This window comes from Paramisgurnus dabryanus, chromosome 23 (assembly GCF_030506205.2).
Source record: "Paramisgurnus dabryanus chromosome 23, PD_genome_1.1, whole genome shotgun sequence".
In the NCBI taxonomy this organism is placed as follows: domain Eukaryota; kingdom Metazoa; phylum Chordata; class Actinopteri; order Cypriniformes; family Cobitidae; genus Paramisgurnus; species Paramisgurnus dabryanus.
Genome location: NC_133359.1, coordinates 8,809,206 through 8,828,195, shown reverse-complemented (window position 1 = coordinate 8,828,195; position 18,990 = coordinate 8,809,206). Strand labels below are relative to the sequence as shown.

At 37.4% G+C, this 18,990-nt stretch overlaps 1 protein-coding gene across 1 annotated transcript; it reads left to right on the top strand.

The window, feature by feature from the left end:
• Positions 1-646: 646 nt before the first annotated feature.
• On the top strand, positions 647-10,049 carry ciartb (circadian associated repressor of transcription b). The gene is made up of 6 exons (XM_065292073.1): positions 647-803; positions 3,616-4,099; positions 4,518-4,593; positions 5,356-5,434; positions 6,798-6,933; positions 8,396-10,049. The coding sequence occupies exons 2-6, from the start codon at positions 3,656-3,658 to the stop codon at positions 8,801-8,803; spliced, it is 1,143 nt and encodes a 380-aa protein (XP_065148145.1). The 5' UTR covers positions 647-803; positions 3,616-3,655; the 3' UTR covers positions 8,804-10,049.
• The last annotated feature ends 8,941 nt before the right edge of the window (positions 10,050-18,990 follow it).

The following is an 18,990-nucleotide window of genomic DNA, read 5'->3' as shown; positions in this document are numbered from 1 at the left end:
AAACAGAAAACTTTATAATTATATGCAGCTTTTATAAATTCTCAAAAGTAATTGTTATTGCTTTAACTGTGATTGTTTTGCTTTGGAATAAATACTGTAATACATTTTTATTTCACATAATCACGTATTACATAAAAGGTGGTCAACAATACCATCACGATGTATAAAACTATTTTACAATGTATATCATATTGTTTTTGCAATATTGTAATGTTTCAAAATGCATTTTTATTTCATAGCTCATACTGTAAAAAACTGTTTAGATAAAATTATGTCTTTATACAATAATAAACTGTTATGAAGCATATTTATCTCACACAGATAGCAGTCTAAAAAACTCTAACATATTAGGAAGAGGTACATCACGCACAAAATATCTCACGTAATCCCATTCGAGCTAATGACGAATACAAACTTGGCAACTGCGAACAATAAAAAACACGGAGTTGACACTCTGTCCGCCTGCTGGAATGAAACCGATCCGCGTGTCCACGTGTTTTGGCAATTTGCATTTCATTTTAATATGTAAGCGCGTCTCCCCTATCAGCCGAAGCTGGCTTCAAACGCAAACTCCATTTGTCGGATTCGGGTGCGGACGCACAAATCGGAAAGCCCGGCGTTTTTGGACCCGCCCTCTCAGACACGTTGCCTTGGGAGAAGTAACACGGGGCCACACAACTGCAGGTCTACATCACTGAAACCACGTACACCTCTGAACAGAGGCTTGGTCGCGCGCTCCGGGTGTCTTTGGATATATTGCTGAAACAAAGGAAATTTAGGCAATTCGTCCCATCTGGCTTGAGGTAAGACAAACGATGTATATTATAGAGATTTGTTTTCTAAAATGTATTTTTGGGAGGTAAAAATCGCACGCGTGTTTAAATTAGGAAACATCACTGGGTTCATACAAGGCTTTATGTATATGTATGTAGCCTACGAGATGTGTAACGTTAGGCAGTGAAGATGCCGCTGTGGGAACAAAGACATCCACCCGTTTTGTAAAATGTGTAAATGATAAATTACGTTTAAATGTAAGGTAAACACTTTTAATGTTTGTTAGTTGTTGCCTGTAGTAAATAAAACAAAATAGATAGCGGATTTTGTTCACCGTACTGATATAAATTGTTTTGGTTTGTCGTTCCCGTTAAGCCCGACGACAATACATTCAGTTGAAAAATTATATATATTTTTAAATAATATAAAATTGCAATGGACTTAAATGATCGTATTAAGGTGTTAGTCATCAACACGGCCCCACCCTCGGTTATCATACAGGTACATAACGCTACTCTCGTTGTCTATTATAGCTACTAGATTTAGCGGTAATATACGTGTTGCACACAGCAACCGATTTTATAGGCAGCAGTACGGTAATAAGTCTCAGTAACATGACTTCCTACAATTGACGTTCAAATTGTTGCGCTAAACGGGGCTAATAAAAACTGTCACGTGCCCTTTGTCTACGGTTATGCTAGTGGCGTAAAAACTGAACTTACTCATTTCGATTTTTTTTTTAAAGGATACTGTGACAGTATATATTTTTTTTAAGTTAACTAATAAAGGACCTTTTCATTCCCCTCAGTGACTGTCGACAAAACTTAAACAAGTATTCAATATAGCAGTTTTCAGAAATGAAAGAAGAGTTTGTTCGCCATAAACTGCGTTTCTTCTATATGTTAAGTGTTGCATTTATTTGGCAGGTTTGCTTTTTATAACTTTAAGCGTAAAGTCAAGAAAAAGCTTGTCAGCAGTTACATATATTTGGAAAAGCTGATCTTTGCGACCGTTATAGAGCCAATTAGTCGCGTGCTTGAGGTAAAGCTATTACATAATGCCTTTATATTGGCAGGGGAAAACTCTTTGGCACAGCAGTTTATTTGTTTGCAATGATACCGACCAGCTGATGGATTAAATACCCAGTGAATGTGCTTGGTCAGTGTAAAAACCCAACACTGATTATATGTACATACATACTTACAGTTATAAGTTGTACAGCATTTATAGTTGAGTCAGAGATAGTTATAATTAGTGGTCCGATATGGTTTTTTTATGGCCGATACCGAAATTAAGAAAGCTGTATGGCCGATGTTAGGCCGATATAACTGAAATGTTATTACAGTAAATGCGAGATGATCAGAAAATTGGTGAAACAACAAAAAAATTGTTATGCATAACATTTATAAATATACCCTTTTAAAGTAGTTAAAACACATTTACAAGACATAAATAATCTGACACATCACAGTACTGTTTAAATAAGTGTGTTGAGCTATAACGTCATGTAAAAAAGTGAATAATGATTGTTTATTTTACTGTCTGTCAGTCAGACTTTATACATTGAGTGACATGGAGTTTCTTTTATATTACAAACATCAAATATAGGTGAAAGAGAAATTTACTGGCCGATTTATAGGATTTATCGGCCAATGGCAATAATAATAATAATTAAAAAAAACAGCCGATATATCGGCCTCTGCAATATATTGTCCTATCACTAGTTAAAATATGTAAAAGTTGTGTTGTCAGCTAGAATTTTCAATTTCAGATTGCAGTGAAAGAGTAATGCACACATTTTTTTTATATACAAACTGATATAGGGGGTCTTAATGAAATGTAATATTAAACGGTTAAAAGCTATTTCTACTTGGATGTATATAACCCAGTGGTTCTCAAACTTTTCAGCGTGCGCCCCCCTTGTGTAGGGTGCATCCCTTCGCACCCCTCCACAAAGAAAATTCATGATGACACAAAATAATTTCAAACTTAGAATTTAAATCAAACAAAACATATTAATTTATACAATGTACTGTAGTACTGTTGGTCGGTCACCATGGTTGCAGTGTTCTGGTCTCATTGCATAAACAAACAGGCCTTTGAATGTGTGCTTTTTAGTGTGTCACCTGCTTCATCACAGCATGATGTTCAGTACAGCTTCATTTTCAAGTGTTTTTCAATTAGATGCAATCAGAACAAACAGTCTATGCACTGCAAAAGGTACAGATGTCTGCCAAAGACCATGTAGCTATAAATAAAATAAAACCCCTTATCTCGGTTTTGCATAAAGATACTGACCCTGTTATGCTTTAACAAAAACAACTATTGCAGCATTCTTTTATGGTATGTTTTGATACAAATTATAGAATATACTTATTTTGCCATTGACTGTAGTATTATCTGTAATATCTGTAGTAGTAAATCTAGTAGTTTTTTTCACATTTTAGAAAGCTAACAGTAGATTTCCCGGCAATGTTTGTTAAACAGCAGTTAGTCTTTTTCAGTGGTTGCTGTTTATCTTTAGTCTGGGTCTGATGTTCAGGTGTTGTGACTGGAAAGCTGGCTGGTCTAAATGACACGAGTTTAGTATCCCGCTGGATTTTATTAGGGGCACATGCTTAGGTTGGCATGTTTGACCACTAGTGTCTGCTTGACTATAAATCTTCCAGATATATTTCAACACACTGCAGTTAGATTTTGTTGTTATGTTCCCGTCGAAGCAAAACATTCTTTCTCCATTATCCAATTTTACACCAGCTCATGTTCCATTCAGTGTAGTGATGTTCTTGTTGCATTATGGCAATTGAAGATTTTAATAGTCCACCCCTTTCCCTCCCACAGGTCAGTGATGGTCCGTTCTGGTTAGATCCTGCTTCCGAAGATGTCAGCTACAGATTCTGACTATTCCATTGACTGGCTGGCCAGTGATGATGAAGATAATGATAGTGAATTAGAGCCAGACTGTACCAAAGCACAGGGGAAAACCACACTGCCCAAAACCCCCTCTTTTGGGGTCATCCAGGTGGTCCAGACTTGTCAGTCACTCACAAAGAGAAATGGAGATAAAGGCGAGGTGAACGACAAAGAGAATATGAGCTCTCCTGGAAGTTCTCCTTCCAGCTGTGACGGATCGGAGTACAGCAAGGATGAGGGGCTTTCTCACCTGGGAAGAGAAGATCGGTCCAATTACAGCAAGTGCCCTGAGAGCCCTAAAGGCAAAACGAGGCAGGCATTGAAAAGAACACGGAGCTCCGTGGTGCTGGAGCAAAGGGAGAGGCAGCTCACACCCGAACAAATGGAGAAAGACAGGCTATTCGCATACAAGGTAAGACGTGCCACATTTGATTCTCTAGGCATGCCAGTGGAAAGCACATGGTGTTCTTAAAGAAACCCTTATCACCTACATGATCTATCGCCTCCCAAACAGCCTAAATAAAAAAGTACTCAGCAGAGCCATTTCCAGGAAGACCCCCTCCTCCTTTGTGTGTTTTTTTTCTAGGTGAAATGTGTCACAATTTTTTGATTTAAGAAACTGAGTTATCATACATAGTACAATTTCTGATAACACATTCCATTTAGATGTGTGTGAAAGGTTAGATGAGTCATTGTACTTAAGAAATAATAAGCTGTATGTCCTGATTTGAGATTGTCTGTGTATAGTATTTAGACAAGTGTAGTAAGTTTTTAATTGCTTCCTAAGTAATAAAAGTTAGAAATGCTGAATGACGTTCTTTGTTTTGCAGTGCTTGGAGCTGCAGTGTTACATTCATCCTCTATCCTCAATCCTTAATGGCCTCCGATCAGGCAGATACAGAGAACGTAAGTAATCCTCCATGCATCTGCCCTGATCACATCTACTTACTGTGTTGTATCAAAGTTTGCCTAGTTAGATTTTAGATTAGATTAAAGTATAAACTTCTCATGAGAACATTCAGACTAGTAGGTCACGAATGGCGATCTTAGGTGTCATATACATACATTACTTGACGCCGGACTGACCACAGTTATTTCCTCTGTCTACATGTGGCTGCCTGGCTTAGTCATAATGGAACGTATATGATTGAAAGGCACACGTCTATAACAATACAAACCAAAAATATACCAGAGCCATGACTGAAATACCTAAAGCATGGTATAGATGAGCTCAAGGGTGTCTCCTTTGTGCCCTCTACTGCTGGGGTGAAATATATTTAAAACTAAATTCTTTATTTTTACATGGACTTTGTAGGAGCAAATAATGTTACTTTGTAAAATCTGCACAAAGCTCAAGCAGCCATTGCTAAAAAAAACACAAACAGATGATATTTGAAATGTTAGGTGCTTAAAGATAAATTTTTATGGAATAATTTAAAGCCCCACACGTTCTAGAACGGACCCCATAGTGAGCGCTTGGTTTGGAATCACTGTCAGAACGAGCTCTTTGGGCGACCCCAAACTTCCTGGCCACAGAGACGGAGAGTCTGTCTTCCTACGCGCTTTATAGGAATCCATCTGCCTCACAGACGTACGACAGCCTGTTAGAGACAATGAGCTGGTACTTTTAAAAAAAGATGGTTTAAGCATTTTCTTCTTCTTCCATAGGCCTCAGCACTTTCCAGGAGAGTGTGGCCATGGACCGCATCCAGAGGATAATGGGGGTCCTGCAGAATCCATGCATGGGGTGAGTGTCCTGTTGTTTCTTCCTGCCTCACTCACAAGCTGCTTCAGGGTGGGCTTTAATCCGCACAGTACTCCATCGCGAATCGATCTGATGGATGTTGTGTCCATTTAGTTAATCTACTTCAATCCACCCTCTATTCCGTCTATTGTGCCTGCAAGCTGCTTTCTGTTAGTTGATAAAAGCTGTGAGGGAATTTTGCTTTGGTGCACGTATGTTTACACGCATTACCGATAAACCAAGGCTAAGTTGTTCCACATTGCTTGCAGATGACTTGTGCAGCCTCAGATGTGTCTTGGCTTTAAGGGGATAAGTGAGTGAGTCAAAATTTTAAAACACATGGCCTTGCAGCATGACACTTGATCCAAAGCGCCAGGCGGCCGCTGGCCAAATGCAGACCTGCAGATATAAGAGTGTCTGGGTAAGAATAGACTTTACAAACGTCCAAGCTCCTTTGAGGAAACCTGTTGTCTTCCTTTAGATAGATGGCGTAATGGCTGTAGCTACATTTCTGTTGTGTTAAATGACCTCATAATAGGTCAGGTTGGGTTTAGGTTGCAGAGTTTACTTTCCCACTTACTTTACATCACCCAGATATCTTTTCGTTTTGTCATTGTATTGTGCTAATTTGTAAAGTCCAATATTCACGTGTTAGTGCAGTGTCTAGAATATCAACTCCGTTGGTGTACTTTGGGATGCATCTAGCCATGTTGTAACCTGTGCAGTTTGAAATAATGGGGTTTTGGATGGAACCATGCAATGAGCAAAGATAGCCTTTGCTTATATATCTATGCTGCCACAGGTGACCACATGGAGGCATGGCTGCCTCCCACCAGCAACCTCAGAACTTCAACAGTAGTAGCAGTTTAAATGTAAAATCCTGAAAATAGGGCAACAGCGAATACTTTGTTCATGTGACTACTAATCCTCATTAACCATCTGTTGGGGGCTGGTTTGAGTCACCATGTGCTTGTATGCATGTGTATCAATGGTCCTCAGCACAACTATTTTTTTTCTCCTCCCCGTGACGTGGACGTCAGTGTCCTGCTGCAGGCTTATGTGTCTATATTTAGAGGTAGAGGAAACGGTTGCGCTCCATGCCACGTGTGGGTTCAAACATGTGTGAATCGACACGAGCTGTTCTCATTTTGAGAAACACGTTTGTGTGTTGGTGCTTATGATGCTGAGTACATGTGGTTAGATGATCTTTAAACTCGCTTGCCACCAAACAGGGTTACGGGACGTTTTGTAATTTAAGGTCAGATCTGGTAAACACCAGATCTGGCTAAATGTTTACACGTGTCGTTCTTTTTGTGGGTTGCTGAATAGCCAGACTTAAATGTTGATTTTTTTTTTTGCTACACAGAGAGCGATATGTCAACATTATTCTGAAAATGGAGGAGATGTTGAAGAACTGGTTCCCTCACATAAAACCCCAACGAAACAATGAAATCAACACCACAGAGCTTATGGAAGAGACGACCCTTTCTAAGAAACTCAAGGTAACGCTCTATTTTATAATCATTTCTTAGTTAAAATAAGTTAAAAATGAAAGTCTTATCTACCTATTCTAATCACTAGGCCAGCGCAGTCAAAAAGGATTCAATTTATTTTTAAAGGTATACATGTTCGCTAAAAATAATGACACAAATAAACAAGCTTTTAAAAGACGGATAAATGAAAGTAAAAGAACATTCACAAACAGATTTTAAACCTTTTCCAAAATATATTCAGTTATTGTTACTTCAATAAACAGTAGTAAGTTGATTTAGGTGTTCCTGTAGAACTTGTGGAGCATGATGCTAGCCCATACTCGATAAAATTTACCTTGAATACAACATTAAATAAAAGCATCTGTCTAATAAATAAATATAAATAAAGTATTTTTTAACTAAATATTTGCTGCCATTTTAACTAATAAACTAATTGAATAAATTGACAAGTATACATTTGTGTATGCTTTTTGTATTTGTCCATTTGTTGTGTTTTTTTAGTTAGAATACGTGTGCTAATGTTTTGTGCTAGGGATGCATAACAATTAATCGTGATTAATCTATAGCAGAATAAATGTTTTTGTTTAAATCATATGTGTGTGAACTGTATATAATAACTTTGTATAGATAAATGCATGTATACATTTAAGAAATGTTTACATGTGTATACATTTGCATAAATATTTATAATTTATGTTATGTAAATATAAATACTTAATATATAAATATAGTTTTTTTCTTAAAATTATATATGCATGTGTGCATATTTATATATACATAATTGTTATACACAGAACACACACATATATGATGTAAACAAAAACTTTTATTATGCTATATCGCTATTAACCGTTATGCATCCCTATTTTGTGCCGCTTATTTGGTCACCATTGCAATTATAATAAGAGACCAATCCATTTTGTTTGGTGAGCATATCATGTCCTTGAGATCCCTTTTTTTGAAAATCATACGAGCATACAACCGGTTGTTATTCCCCCACAAGGTGATCAGATTACTTAATGTATGGCGCTTGCAATTTTTAAAGTACACTTCTATACATTAATACTCTAATTTAGGGATTTATTTATCTGTAATAAGTAAAAAAAATTATTGCATATTGTTTTGGTTCTATAAAAAACAACATTGTCCGATTAGTTAAATTAAAATATTTAATTTGTCTATTAAGACCTGGCATGAGAAAAGATTTGAACAGAATGATTAAAAACATAAGCAGCACCTTTCAAGATGACTTGCAGTATTCGGATGAACGGTGTGTTATCAGTTTTAGAGGTTGGGAACAGACATTGTCACAACTGACCAATCAGATTCCACATAGACCTAATTATGTGTTTGAAGTATCAAACTTAGTATTATACAAATTTCTTGACATTCACATAATATATGCACATTTTAAAATTATATAAATTCATGAAGCAAAATTAGTAATTTTCTCTCCTTCATTACTTTACAGTTGTCTCCAGTTGCATCTCCCCTGCTCAACACCTTTGCAAACCCCACCACCACAAGTACCCCTATCATGGGTAACAAGGCAATGAGAGTCAGCGACCTCACCCCTCCTGGTCCCTACTCGGCAACCAACCTAAAATGGCTTCACACGTCACCCATATGCTCCCCAACGGCAGAACAGGCTCAGGGGACAGTTCGCAACTATTTAACAGCGCACAGGGAGAAGGACACAACACAAGACAACTCTGTGTCCTCCAGCACGGACAGTGCGTACACTAAGACAGACTCCACTCCCAACCGAGCACCTCCCGGCAAAATTAACGCCCCTTGCCTTGAGAGACTCCTTAAATCCACAGAGAGTATAATCACCCAGAAAGGGTCAGTGGGCATGGCAGCCAGCGGTTGGTCCTAGTCTTACGAAGGGGCTCCGGGAAGAGCCTTGCAAATGCGTGACTGCCCCCAACTGGTCTGGAGACAGTTGACTCCGGCACAATTCTTGCCTCCATTCTAGCCTTGGGGAGAGGCACAAACCACAGCAGAGGGAGTTCAGAAGTTCAGAGCGACACATTCAGTTACGTTTTGGAGTGTAATCTTTGTGCGTGTTTATCGCAACTGATGTGTACGTCTGCATCTGTTCCGTTCTGTTGGACTAAAGATGGAGTTGTAGCAGTGTGTGTGTGTGGTGGGGATTAGAAAGGTTCTTGATCTTGTACTTTGAGATGGTTTCCTTTGGAGTCGAACCCAGAGGATAAACCTCCCGTGGTGGCAGGATCCAACAAGACAGTGTTTCAGTATCTGTGAAAAGCAAATCTCTAGACAAAACAAAGCAGCCTTTTTTCAGAAAGGGAAGGGAATAGAGGGAGGAATTTATTCTGGGAACACTTCAGATATTCCAGCGTGTTAGTGATCTTTATTGTAGGTGTGATTGAATGTGAATTTGTTGCTTTAGTTTCCTCTTTAAATCCACTCTAGAGAGTTGACTGATGTGACTGTTACTTCTAGCTACGTTTTTGGTACAACGGTTCTACCTCAATCTGACACAGCATCTCCGGTAGTGTACAGATACTGTAAGAACGCACGTACACTTGTAGACTCAGAGCGAGGAAGCCTCAAAAAGTGCATAAATGCAGTGAGCCAAACATCCCTGTCATGCCAGGGTGTAAGTTGTTTGGTTAGGACTTCAAACAATAGGCTCCCTTCAAACAAGGAGCCCTGGAGGTGGGACTGGTGCCATTGTAAAGAATGTGAACTGAAAGTGAACTTTTTTTTAAGCCTCCCAGTTCAAGGGCATACAGTGCCTGTCAATTTGATGTCAAACTGTGCCTCTTCGCTAATTTTGAAGGGAGAATGAGAACCACCATGAGTACCTGACGCCTCTGAAGGATGTACAAAAAAAAATCAGGAACCTTCGAAACTCCTGCCATTCGTTGTTATTTTTTTGCTATCAAGTAAATTATTGAAACTCTTGCCAACTACTTCCTGTGGTCATGTGAGAAATTGACATTTCGGTTAGCCACATCTGGACAATATCTAAGAGGGAAAAGGTATTAACTGTGTACATATTTGGAAAAAGTTGTTAATTTACCCTTGCAAAGTGGCCTTTATAGTGTAATATTTTATACTTTCAGAAATAAATGTGGTTATATTTGTTTGCTGTATTCTGTTTGTCTTTAAGCGTTTTGTTTCTACTGATCAAAAAAAAGATTGACCAGTTTAGTAATTTTTAGTGATCAATACCAATGAACAGGCTGGCCAACACATGCAGACATGTGAAATACAGTCCCTTCAGAAAAACGAAGTTATGATTCAATGCATAATCAGCCAAAGTCCGTATATTTATACGGGGGCTGCATTTTTTTTTTAAATACGCCGCACTTTCGCCCCATAAATTGCAGATTTCTGCTAGCAAAATATGCGGGGCTTGCATGATTTCATAATCCCCGCATTTTCGTAGCAAAAAGTCAAATATATCTTAGCAGAAAGTTGAAAAATGTTGCATTTACTTCACACATGCACAGCCATGTTCCCTGTTGTAATGGGAATGTTAGGAAGTGATTAGGAATGCACCGATAGGATTTTTTGGGCCAATACCGATTTAAACAGACAACTTCTGGCCGATGCCGATATTAAACACTTGTATACAATACTATACAGCTGGTCTATAAGCTAGTTTATTTCTGCATCAAATTATTTTTACTGAACATGGATTTGATCTAATTAACATTCAACTGACCAACACAATAAGAGAGGCACAAATGAGCTAAAACAAATATAATAAGACAGCATGACAACCTTCAAAGGTGGTTTTTGCTATTCAGCATTTATTTTATTAACAACATTAACTCATTTTTTTTTTACATATAATGGATTTCTTTATGCAGTTAATTAATAAACAATCGGTATCAGCCTTGCTCGTGCTATTGCCGATATGCCGATGGTCTCAAATTCATCAAAAATCGGCCGATAAATATCGGCGGCCGATACATCAGTGCATCACTAGAAGTGACGTAATTACGCAACGTGAACATCAATGAAAAGCTACAAACAGCTTTTGCAAGTTTATGCAGTTTTTGCAAGTTCCTGCAATTTCATCACATAAAATTGCATAAATATCCATCGCACTTTTTAAGAAAACGTGCCGCAAGATCAAGGATTTTTGCCCGCAACAATCACAAAAAAAAAAAACTCTGCATTTCTCTGGATGGACTGGAAATTTACTGTTTATAAAAAATTACACGAGATGCATACACACAAATTAGAAAAACTAAGAAGGGCATTTTAGTTGGTATCATAATAACTGAAAATATCATGTCCAATACAAATATTATACAAGGATTAGCCATTAAAAGAATGTCACACAATGTCTAATTTGGCTGCCTGTGTGTCTGCATTGAATTCATTGCTTTGATATTCAACCAGGGGACAGCTGATCATAGACCGCTTTGTTTCCTGTTCTTATTGACATTCTGATGAGAAGACGTCTATTCAAATATCAAAGCCTTCTAGTCACTCTAGTCTGTATAAACAACCTCCCTAAAACGACAGAATCGAAACATAGCTTATACTATAACACATCTTGACCTTACAAATGGAATCTATTATCTGTCAGAGAATACCGAATAGTACAGAATTGGTCTCGGATGATTAACCGCTCTGGTTTCTGGGAAGGATGAGGTTGAAGATTGAATGGAGAAATGCGAAATACAACCCACATCCTCAGGAGTATAGAAAAGCAAACGTTTTTCTGGACAGTGAGTAATTCAAATGTGCCCCTCCTTGATCTCCCTTCCTTAAATTTCCCCACTGTGCACAAAATAAAAATCGAGCAAGCACGTTGTGCAACGGCACTCTCATTTCTCATTGCCGTTTTCAGGAAATCTTCTCAATAAGTCAACAGAACATTTGTAATGAGAATGTTCTTTGAGCAGATTAAAATTGTACTTGTTTAAAGGCAAAATAAAAGAAAGATGTACCCATCTTGTCTAACTGAAAAATGGGACTGGGAAACTGATTGTTCCTTATTCGTAGAATAAAAGCAGAACATGTTTCTGTGTAAATAAATTGTGACCCAGTCTGTGAAAACCTAGCTGAAGCCATTTCTTTTGTGATTTCCTTGATAACTTTAATATTGACTGTGACCATGTCAAAGATTAAAATTAATGGCTGAAATCATGGATTCAATGGATTTCACAGACTGACTCACATTTGTGAAACCACTCGTAAGTAAAGTTTTTCCATTACATAAACTATAATTTCAATGGTCAAGTAGCCTGTCATTTCTGTGCAATTGGATAAAGAGATAACCGCACCTCCAAACCCATGCTTTGATAAAGGCTTGTAGCAAATGTTGCTGTGTCAACCAATAGGCTTTACGCCCAGCTGCACTACTTCCTGAACTTCAACCAGCTCCTTGTTTCCTGTCTTCCATTATTGGACAAACTGATTAATCCAGGTGTGCCTGACCTCAGTAGTCACAACAACAATAATCAGACACACCTGCATTAATCAGTTTGTCCAATAATGGAAGACAGGAAACAAGGAGCTGGCTGAAGTTCAGGAAGTACTGCAGCTGGGCATAAAGCCTATTGGGTTGCTTAAGCAAACAGAATATGCTACCGCCACAAGAATATTTACATTTTTCAGGTATACATACAGCATACGTACTGTATATTAAAGTGCACCTATTTCATTGATAAAAAATGTATTTCGTGTATTTGGTAAAACACATTATTTTCCACATACCGTACATTTTTATAGCTTTAGATATACTGTCTTCCTCAAACGCATTGATTTTGTACAAAACTCATTGATCTGAAAGCGTTTTGTCCCTGATTGGCCAGCTAATCTATACGTTGTGATTGGCATGAACACCTTTGACGTCAGCCAGAAATGTGACGCTCCTTACCATGTTTGAAAGATTCGGTCCCAATGCTAAAAGGAGTTAACTTACAAGCTGAGAGTCCAAGCGGGAGGAATTATGATAATGCCGGTCCTGTCTACATCAACAGGCCAAGAAAGTAAACTGTTGCATACAATCCTTGTGTTTGTTTTAGTCAAAGAAAAGAGAATTACGTTGGAAACGAAAACTTGCGTCATCATTTACTTTGGGATATACCTTTTGCATATCGTTAACATGTACTAATACACACTTACACACAATGTAAAAATGTGAATCGGACGATAGTTGCTCTTTACGATGATGTAGGACAGAGGCATATATATTTTTATCAACTTTTTAGTCACTAAACCTAATTTCTTCAGGATACAGTGATTAACGTTATAAGACTGAATATGAACAGCTGCTCAAAATAAAATAACATCACAGAGCTCAGTTAGGGAAAATGTTCTTATAGGTTGGTCATTATCTTGTAATATGATTTCAGACAGGCCCTTAGGAACATCTATCTTTGGCGGATACAATTGAAGAGCTCAGATGAAAAACCCTCTAAGTGGGTCTGACATGTTTTCTTATAAATGAACAATTTTTTTAGTCTGTTAATAGATTCTGCCAAAAAAACGGCATCACTGAATGGTCTGAGGATGGGATTAAGCGGATTTGACGGGAAAGTTTTTGATAAACGTATAATACGTGCCGAGAGCATTCTGTTAAAAGGTGACATTTTAACTGATTTGCATCTGAGCTCCTAAATTGTTCCTCAGCTGGACTCCAGCCATGACAAATGTAATCAAATATTCCGATACTTTTTTGATAGAAGATGCATGAATGGACGTGTAATTATTGGCTTACAGGCTTTATGGGGAGTTTTGCGCATGCTGACTGTTAGATTTATACATCCCCACCAGGGTACAATTTAGTTCAAGCGTTTTAATGAAATGCCGAGATTAATTGAAATGCTGTGCTCTCCCTGTTCTTGAAAATGTACTGTTTATACTTACTTACATAACGGTAAATTATCAAATCAGATGCTAAGTGGTGCTAACATTTGGCTAGCTACAGAGGATCACATCTGTAAAAGGCCACTACCGCTGCCAACTCAGTCATATCACACGAGCTCAGATTAACAGTAGGAGGTGACTTTAGTTTCTGTTGGGATGAGGTCTTTTCACCATCAATTTGTATGCAACTCTTGCAAGGGCGCATGCAACTGTCACTAATAACCTAAGAAAAAGAAGGAAGTCCTTAGAAACAGGAGGAAGAGCGACACGCAGAAGTGAAATTGTTAGTCAGAAGTTTGCATTAGCTGCTTCCAGAAAACAACTGTTGTTTTGACATCGAGGGTTGCCTGAACGAAAAAACGCACTTCATTCTGAAAGAGGCCACAATTCAGAGGGCCGCTGGTGTAAGTGCTAACATCTGACATTTGTGTCGCCATGGAAACACCAATAAATTGACAAACTTCTCCAAAGGTCACTGCTTCTTTGAAGTTTTAAGTAACTACTGATTCCTGTATGTTTGGAAAAGTGAACGGAGAGTGTGGAGAAACTCAATAAAAAACATTTGGTGTTGAGAAATATCAACATCTGTTAACATTTGTTCAAACTACACGGGTACTTTTTAATGACTGTCATTTGAAAAACATACTTTATGCTTGCTCAACCACTAAAAAAAATGCTAGGTTATTTTCATCCTAGGGTTAAATTAACCCATAAAATGTTTAGATTTGACCCAACAATGTGTTAAAACGTTAAAATTACAACCCAACATGCTGGGTTTGTCCCTTTGTGACCCATAGTTGGGTTAAAATTAGAGCCGGACCGATAAAGGATTTTGAAGGCAGATACCGATTAGGGGTGGCACGGTCCATGAAAAAAATCCGAACCGTTCGGTTCGCTTGTCTCGGTCCGGAGCGCGTGTGTACCGCACGGTTCAACGGTTCATGGCATGCGCAATGTAGTCTCATGCCCTGTATGTGACCTCAGATAGCGTGTTTCCCTTTCGCGCGAAAGAAGAGGTGACTGGTTTCGAGTATAAGTACTGCAGGTTATGTTACGTGTAGAAATGGCAAGTGGGAGAGAAAAGGAAGTCTGCCCGCAGTTGGAGGATGCGTCAGCGTCGTATAAGTTTGGTGTGTGGAAACATATTTTTATTTCATGTTACCTATGATGACAGCGGAAATAAAACAATAGATTGAACTGCAGTCTATGGGTTGAATGTGCTCAAACAGCCGCAGGAGATCGCCTTCTCTCCGACCATTTATCTAATCTGAGGTACTGTTTTACGTCTTTAGCGCTATTTTTAGCCTTTCATTGATAAAATTAAAGCGGCTGATTTCCGCGTAGTTTCATTTTGCTAGCGTGTGAAAGTTGCGCGATCTTATTTCAGAAATTGCCCCTCAAAGTAATCAGGACAGAAGTGGTCAAAAGTGGACAAAAGAGACTTAAAGAGATTTTAATATTACAGGTGCAAAGGTTATGTTTCTCTCTCATCCACATATACTCTCTGCAGTATTAAAGCAGCCTCTCAGTGATAAATCTAAGAGCTACACTGAAGTTGGCATTTTAATAAATGCAAGTTATCTATGTGTGCTAAAAATGCTCATAAAGTTCATGTAGATGGCAATACACATTCTCTTTTTTGCCAAATAAATTAAAAGCATGTTGAAATCATCAATGTCTTCCCTCTTGCTGTATCAAAATCTCATCTGGCTTTCCTCAGGGATGGTCCCAATAATCAAATTCAGTTTGTGCATGATTACATGATATAACTTTTTTTTAATACTGTATCCTAAATTATGGATAACTAATACATTAATAAGATAATACATTTCTGAAGTGTTAAAAATTTAAAGAAAAAATAACAACAAGAACCGTACTGAACCGAGAACCGTGACCATAGAACCGTGATACGAACCGAACCGAGGGTTTTGTGAACCGTGCCACCCCTAATACCGATACAAATGTTTGTTGGTTTTAAAATCCGATATTCCGATATATCGCCCGATATTTTTTTTTCCAGCAACAAAACATTAACAGATTTCCCTAACATTAGTTATTTGTAGTTATTTATGAGTTTTAACTAAAATAATATGATAATGCACTTTAAAAAGAAACTTGTTTCTTTTATTGTCACAACAGAACAGAGGAACATCAAAATATATTAAAGTTCTGATAAATAAAATGTACAAAAATACAAACTTAAGATATGAAACGTAAAGGCCTTTGAACAAAAACACAAAAACAACAACCACCAAATCAAAGTTACCAGTTTTAAAAGACTTGGTTCATAAATATAACTTTGAATAGGACTGGAGACAAATTCTGTTAAGTTCTGATAAATAACAACAACAGCAAAATATAAATTGCTGATCGTTTAACTTGGCAGTGGCTAGACGCCTAAATCTGGACCCCACCAGCAGCTTCTCGTTTAGAGCGCTCTGTCAAAAACACCAACAATGAGGAAATATAATGAAGGCTGTTTCGTCCGGTTTTTTTTATATTCATTTATCGGCCATTATGATTGCCGATACCGATAGTTTGGAAAATTACTAATATCGGACAATAATATCGGCCTGCCGATATATCGGTCTGGCTGTAGTAAAAATATCCCACCATTATTCTTTCATGCTATTTTTGAAGGATGACCTTTAATTTCTCAGAATTAATATTAGTCTTAAGTTGTAACATTATAACTATTTTAATTCACAATTTTATCAGCCTGCCATCTTTTAAAATTTTCCACAAAACAGTATTGTTTACTAAATTGTAAACTATGTTGTATGCCAATATTCCACTTCAAACACATCATTACACATGTATCATGTTTTTATCTGGGTCATGATGCATTTGTGGATGTGGTTTGTTTCTATGTGTGTGATTATACTATGTCTTCATTGGCAGTAGCATTTAACACTGTTCTTTACTTCCTATTCTGTTATTGCATACTCAGTGCATGTTTCTCACGATATTTTCTGCATAAAGACCACTGTGAAGGCACAAAGCTGAACTGTTTATTTTGAATTGTCCTCATTGGTGCTCTTTCAGGTCTGAAATGACTGGTGGCCGGTGGTCTCATGTACTGATTGGTGAAAGAATTCATGAAGCATAAAAGAGGCAATTTGTCTCCTCTAAGCTCTATATTTGTTATAGGAACCCGAGAATGGCATTGGCTTTGGACACTCATCCATCTCGGTATATTCGGTTATGTTTGTATTTCAACAAAGGAAACTGGAAAAGCTCTACTTACTCAAATGAATATATATAAAAATCACCATTTAACACTGACTAAGAGCCAAAGGTAACATTAAAATTGATGCTATGACTACGGAAAGACCGCAGGAAAGACAAGAACGTATAACTCGGTTAGGTTTTGATGTTTATTCCATAGGCCCAATGCTCATGTATCAGTTTACATCAAAGCAGGATAATGAAAAGGACGCAGTTTGGATGTAAAAAAAAAAAACTATAAATCTGATTGATGGACATCACTTTGATGTTAACATAAATACATTTTGATTCAAAAGTCCATGCTATTTATATGAAAGTTTAAAATATAAAACAAAATACCTTTCTGCCTTTACGTAATATTGCTCTCTTTTGTCTGTGGGACGAAAGGCATCCCATCCATTATGTTAGAAAACTGTTCATTAACTTGTTAAGTAATTCAACAGGTAATTCATCCCCACCAGAGAGATAATGATCTCATTCGTCACATAGGACCCCTAAATAACTGAACTGGATCAGGTTCCTTTTACGGATACAAAAATAGCCCTGTCTGTTGTAATGATTACACCTTGCTTTCAGCACACCATAACTGCTCCTATTGACATAATTGCTACTTAATAACCTGCTTATTGGTAGACTTTGACAAGTTAAAGCACAAAGTAAATTCATACTTATATGCAATATATAATTATATACAGTATGAGGTGGTTTCCTGGACAAGGATTAGCTTAAGCCTTACTAAAAATATTGCTTGTGTGCATTTTGAGGCAAACAAAGGGCACTGATGTTTTTTTAGATATGTCAGTACAAGTTGTTTTCGATTTGGACAGCTCTTACATTTATTTTAGTCTAATCCCTGTTCGGGAAACCACCCCTATGTTTAGAAATAAACTAGGTGGAATACATTTTACATGTACTATTTTAAAAATAGATTAAGATTATAGCTTAATAGGTTATTTATGGCCGCTGTTAGTATCTTCTCTATATTAGTTGCATCTAAATCAACATAAACATTACAATACAGTGAGGACTGAGCTTATTTAGGTCAACATTTTCAAAGTTTTGAAGTCGGGGCTTAGTTTCAGTCGTGATGTCAGTGTGTTTATTATGGGCTCTGATCCAAACACAAAATCTATTAACAGGCAAACAGAATGATGATAAAAGAAAGATAAAATATCTGCATTAAAAGTTCACCCATTAAGCTTCAAAAGAAAGTTTTTTTCTCTGGAGAATGGTATTAAAGGATTAGTCCATTTTCTTAAAAAACAATCCAGATAATTTACTCACCATGTCATCCAAACTGTTGACGTCTTTCTTTGTTCAGTCGAGAAGAAATTATGTTTTTTGAGGAAAACATTGCAGGATTTTCTTATTTAAATGGACTTTAATGGACCCCAACACTTAACAGTTTTTTTTCAACAGAGTTTCAAAGGACTCTAAACGATCCCAAACATGGCATAAGGGTCTTATCTAGCGAAAAAAAATGTAAAATATGCACTTTTAAACCACAACTTCTTGTCTATCTCTGGTCCTGTGATGCGCCAGCGCGACCTCACGTAATTGCGTAATGACGTGGAAAGGTCACGTGTTACATATATGAAACACACATTTGCGGACCATTTTAAACAATAAACTGAAACAAAGACATTAATTAGTATAATTTCACATACAACAACATTGTAACGGTCCTCTTTCTCCACACTTGTAAACACTGGGGCGTAGTTTCGCATACATCATCCGTGACCTCTTGACGTGATGACGTATTGCGTGAGGTCGTGCTGGCGAATCATAGGACCGGAGATAGACGAGAAGTTGTGGTTTAAAAGTGCATATTTTTCTATTTTTCTTGTCAAAAATGACAATCGTTTCGCTAGACAAGACCCTTATATTGGATCGTTTAGAGTCCTTTAAAACTGTTAAGTGTTGGGATCCATTAAAGTGAGAAAAATCCTGGAATGTTTTCCTCAAAAAAACATA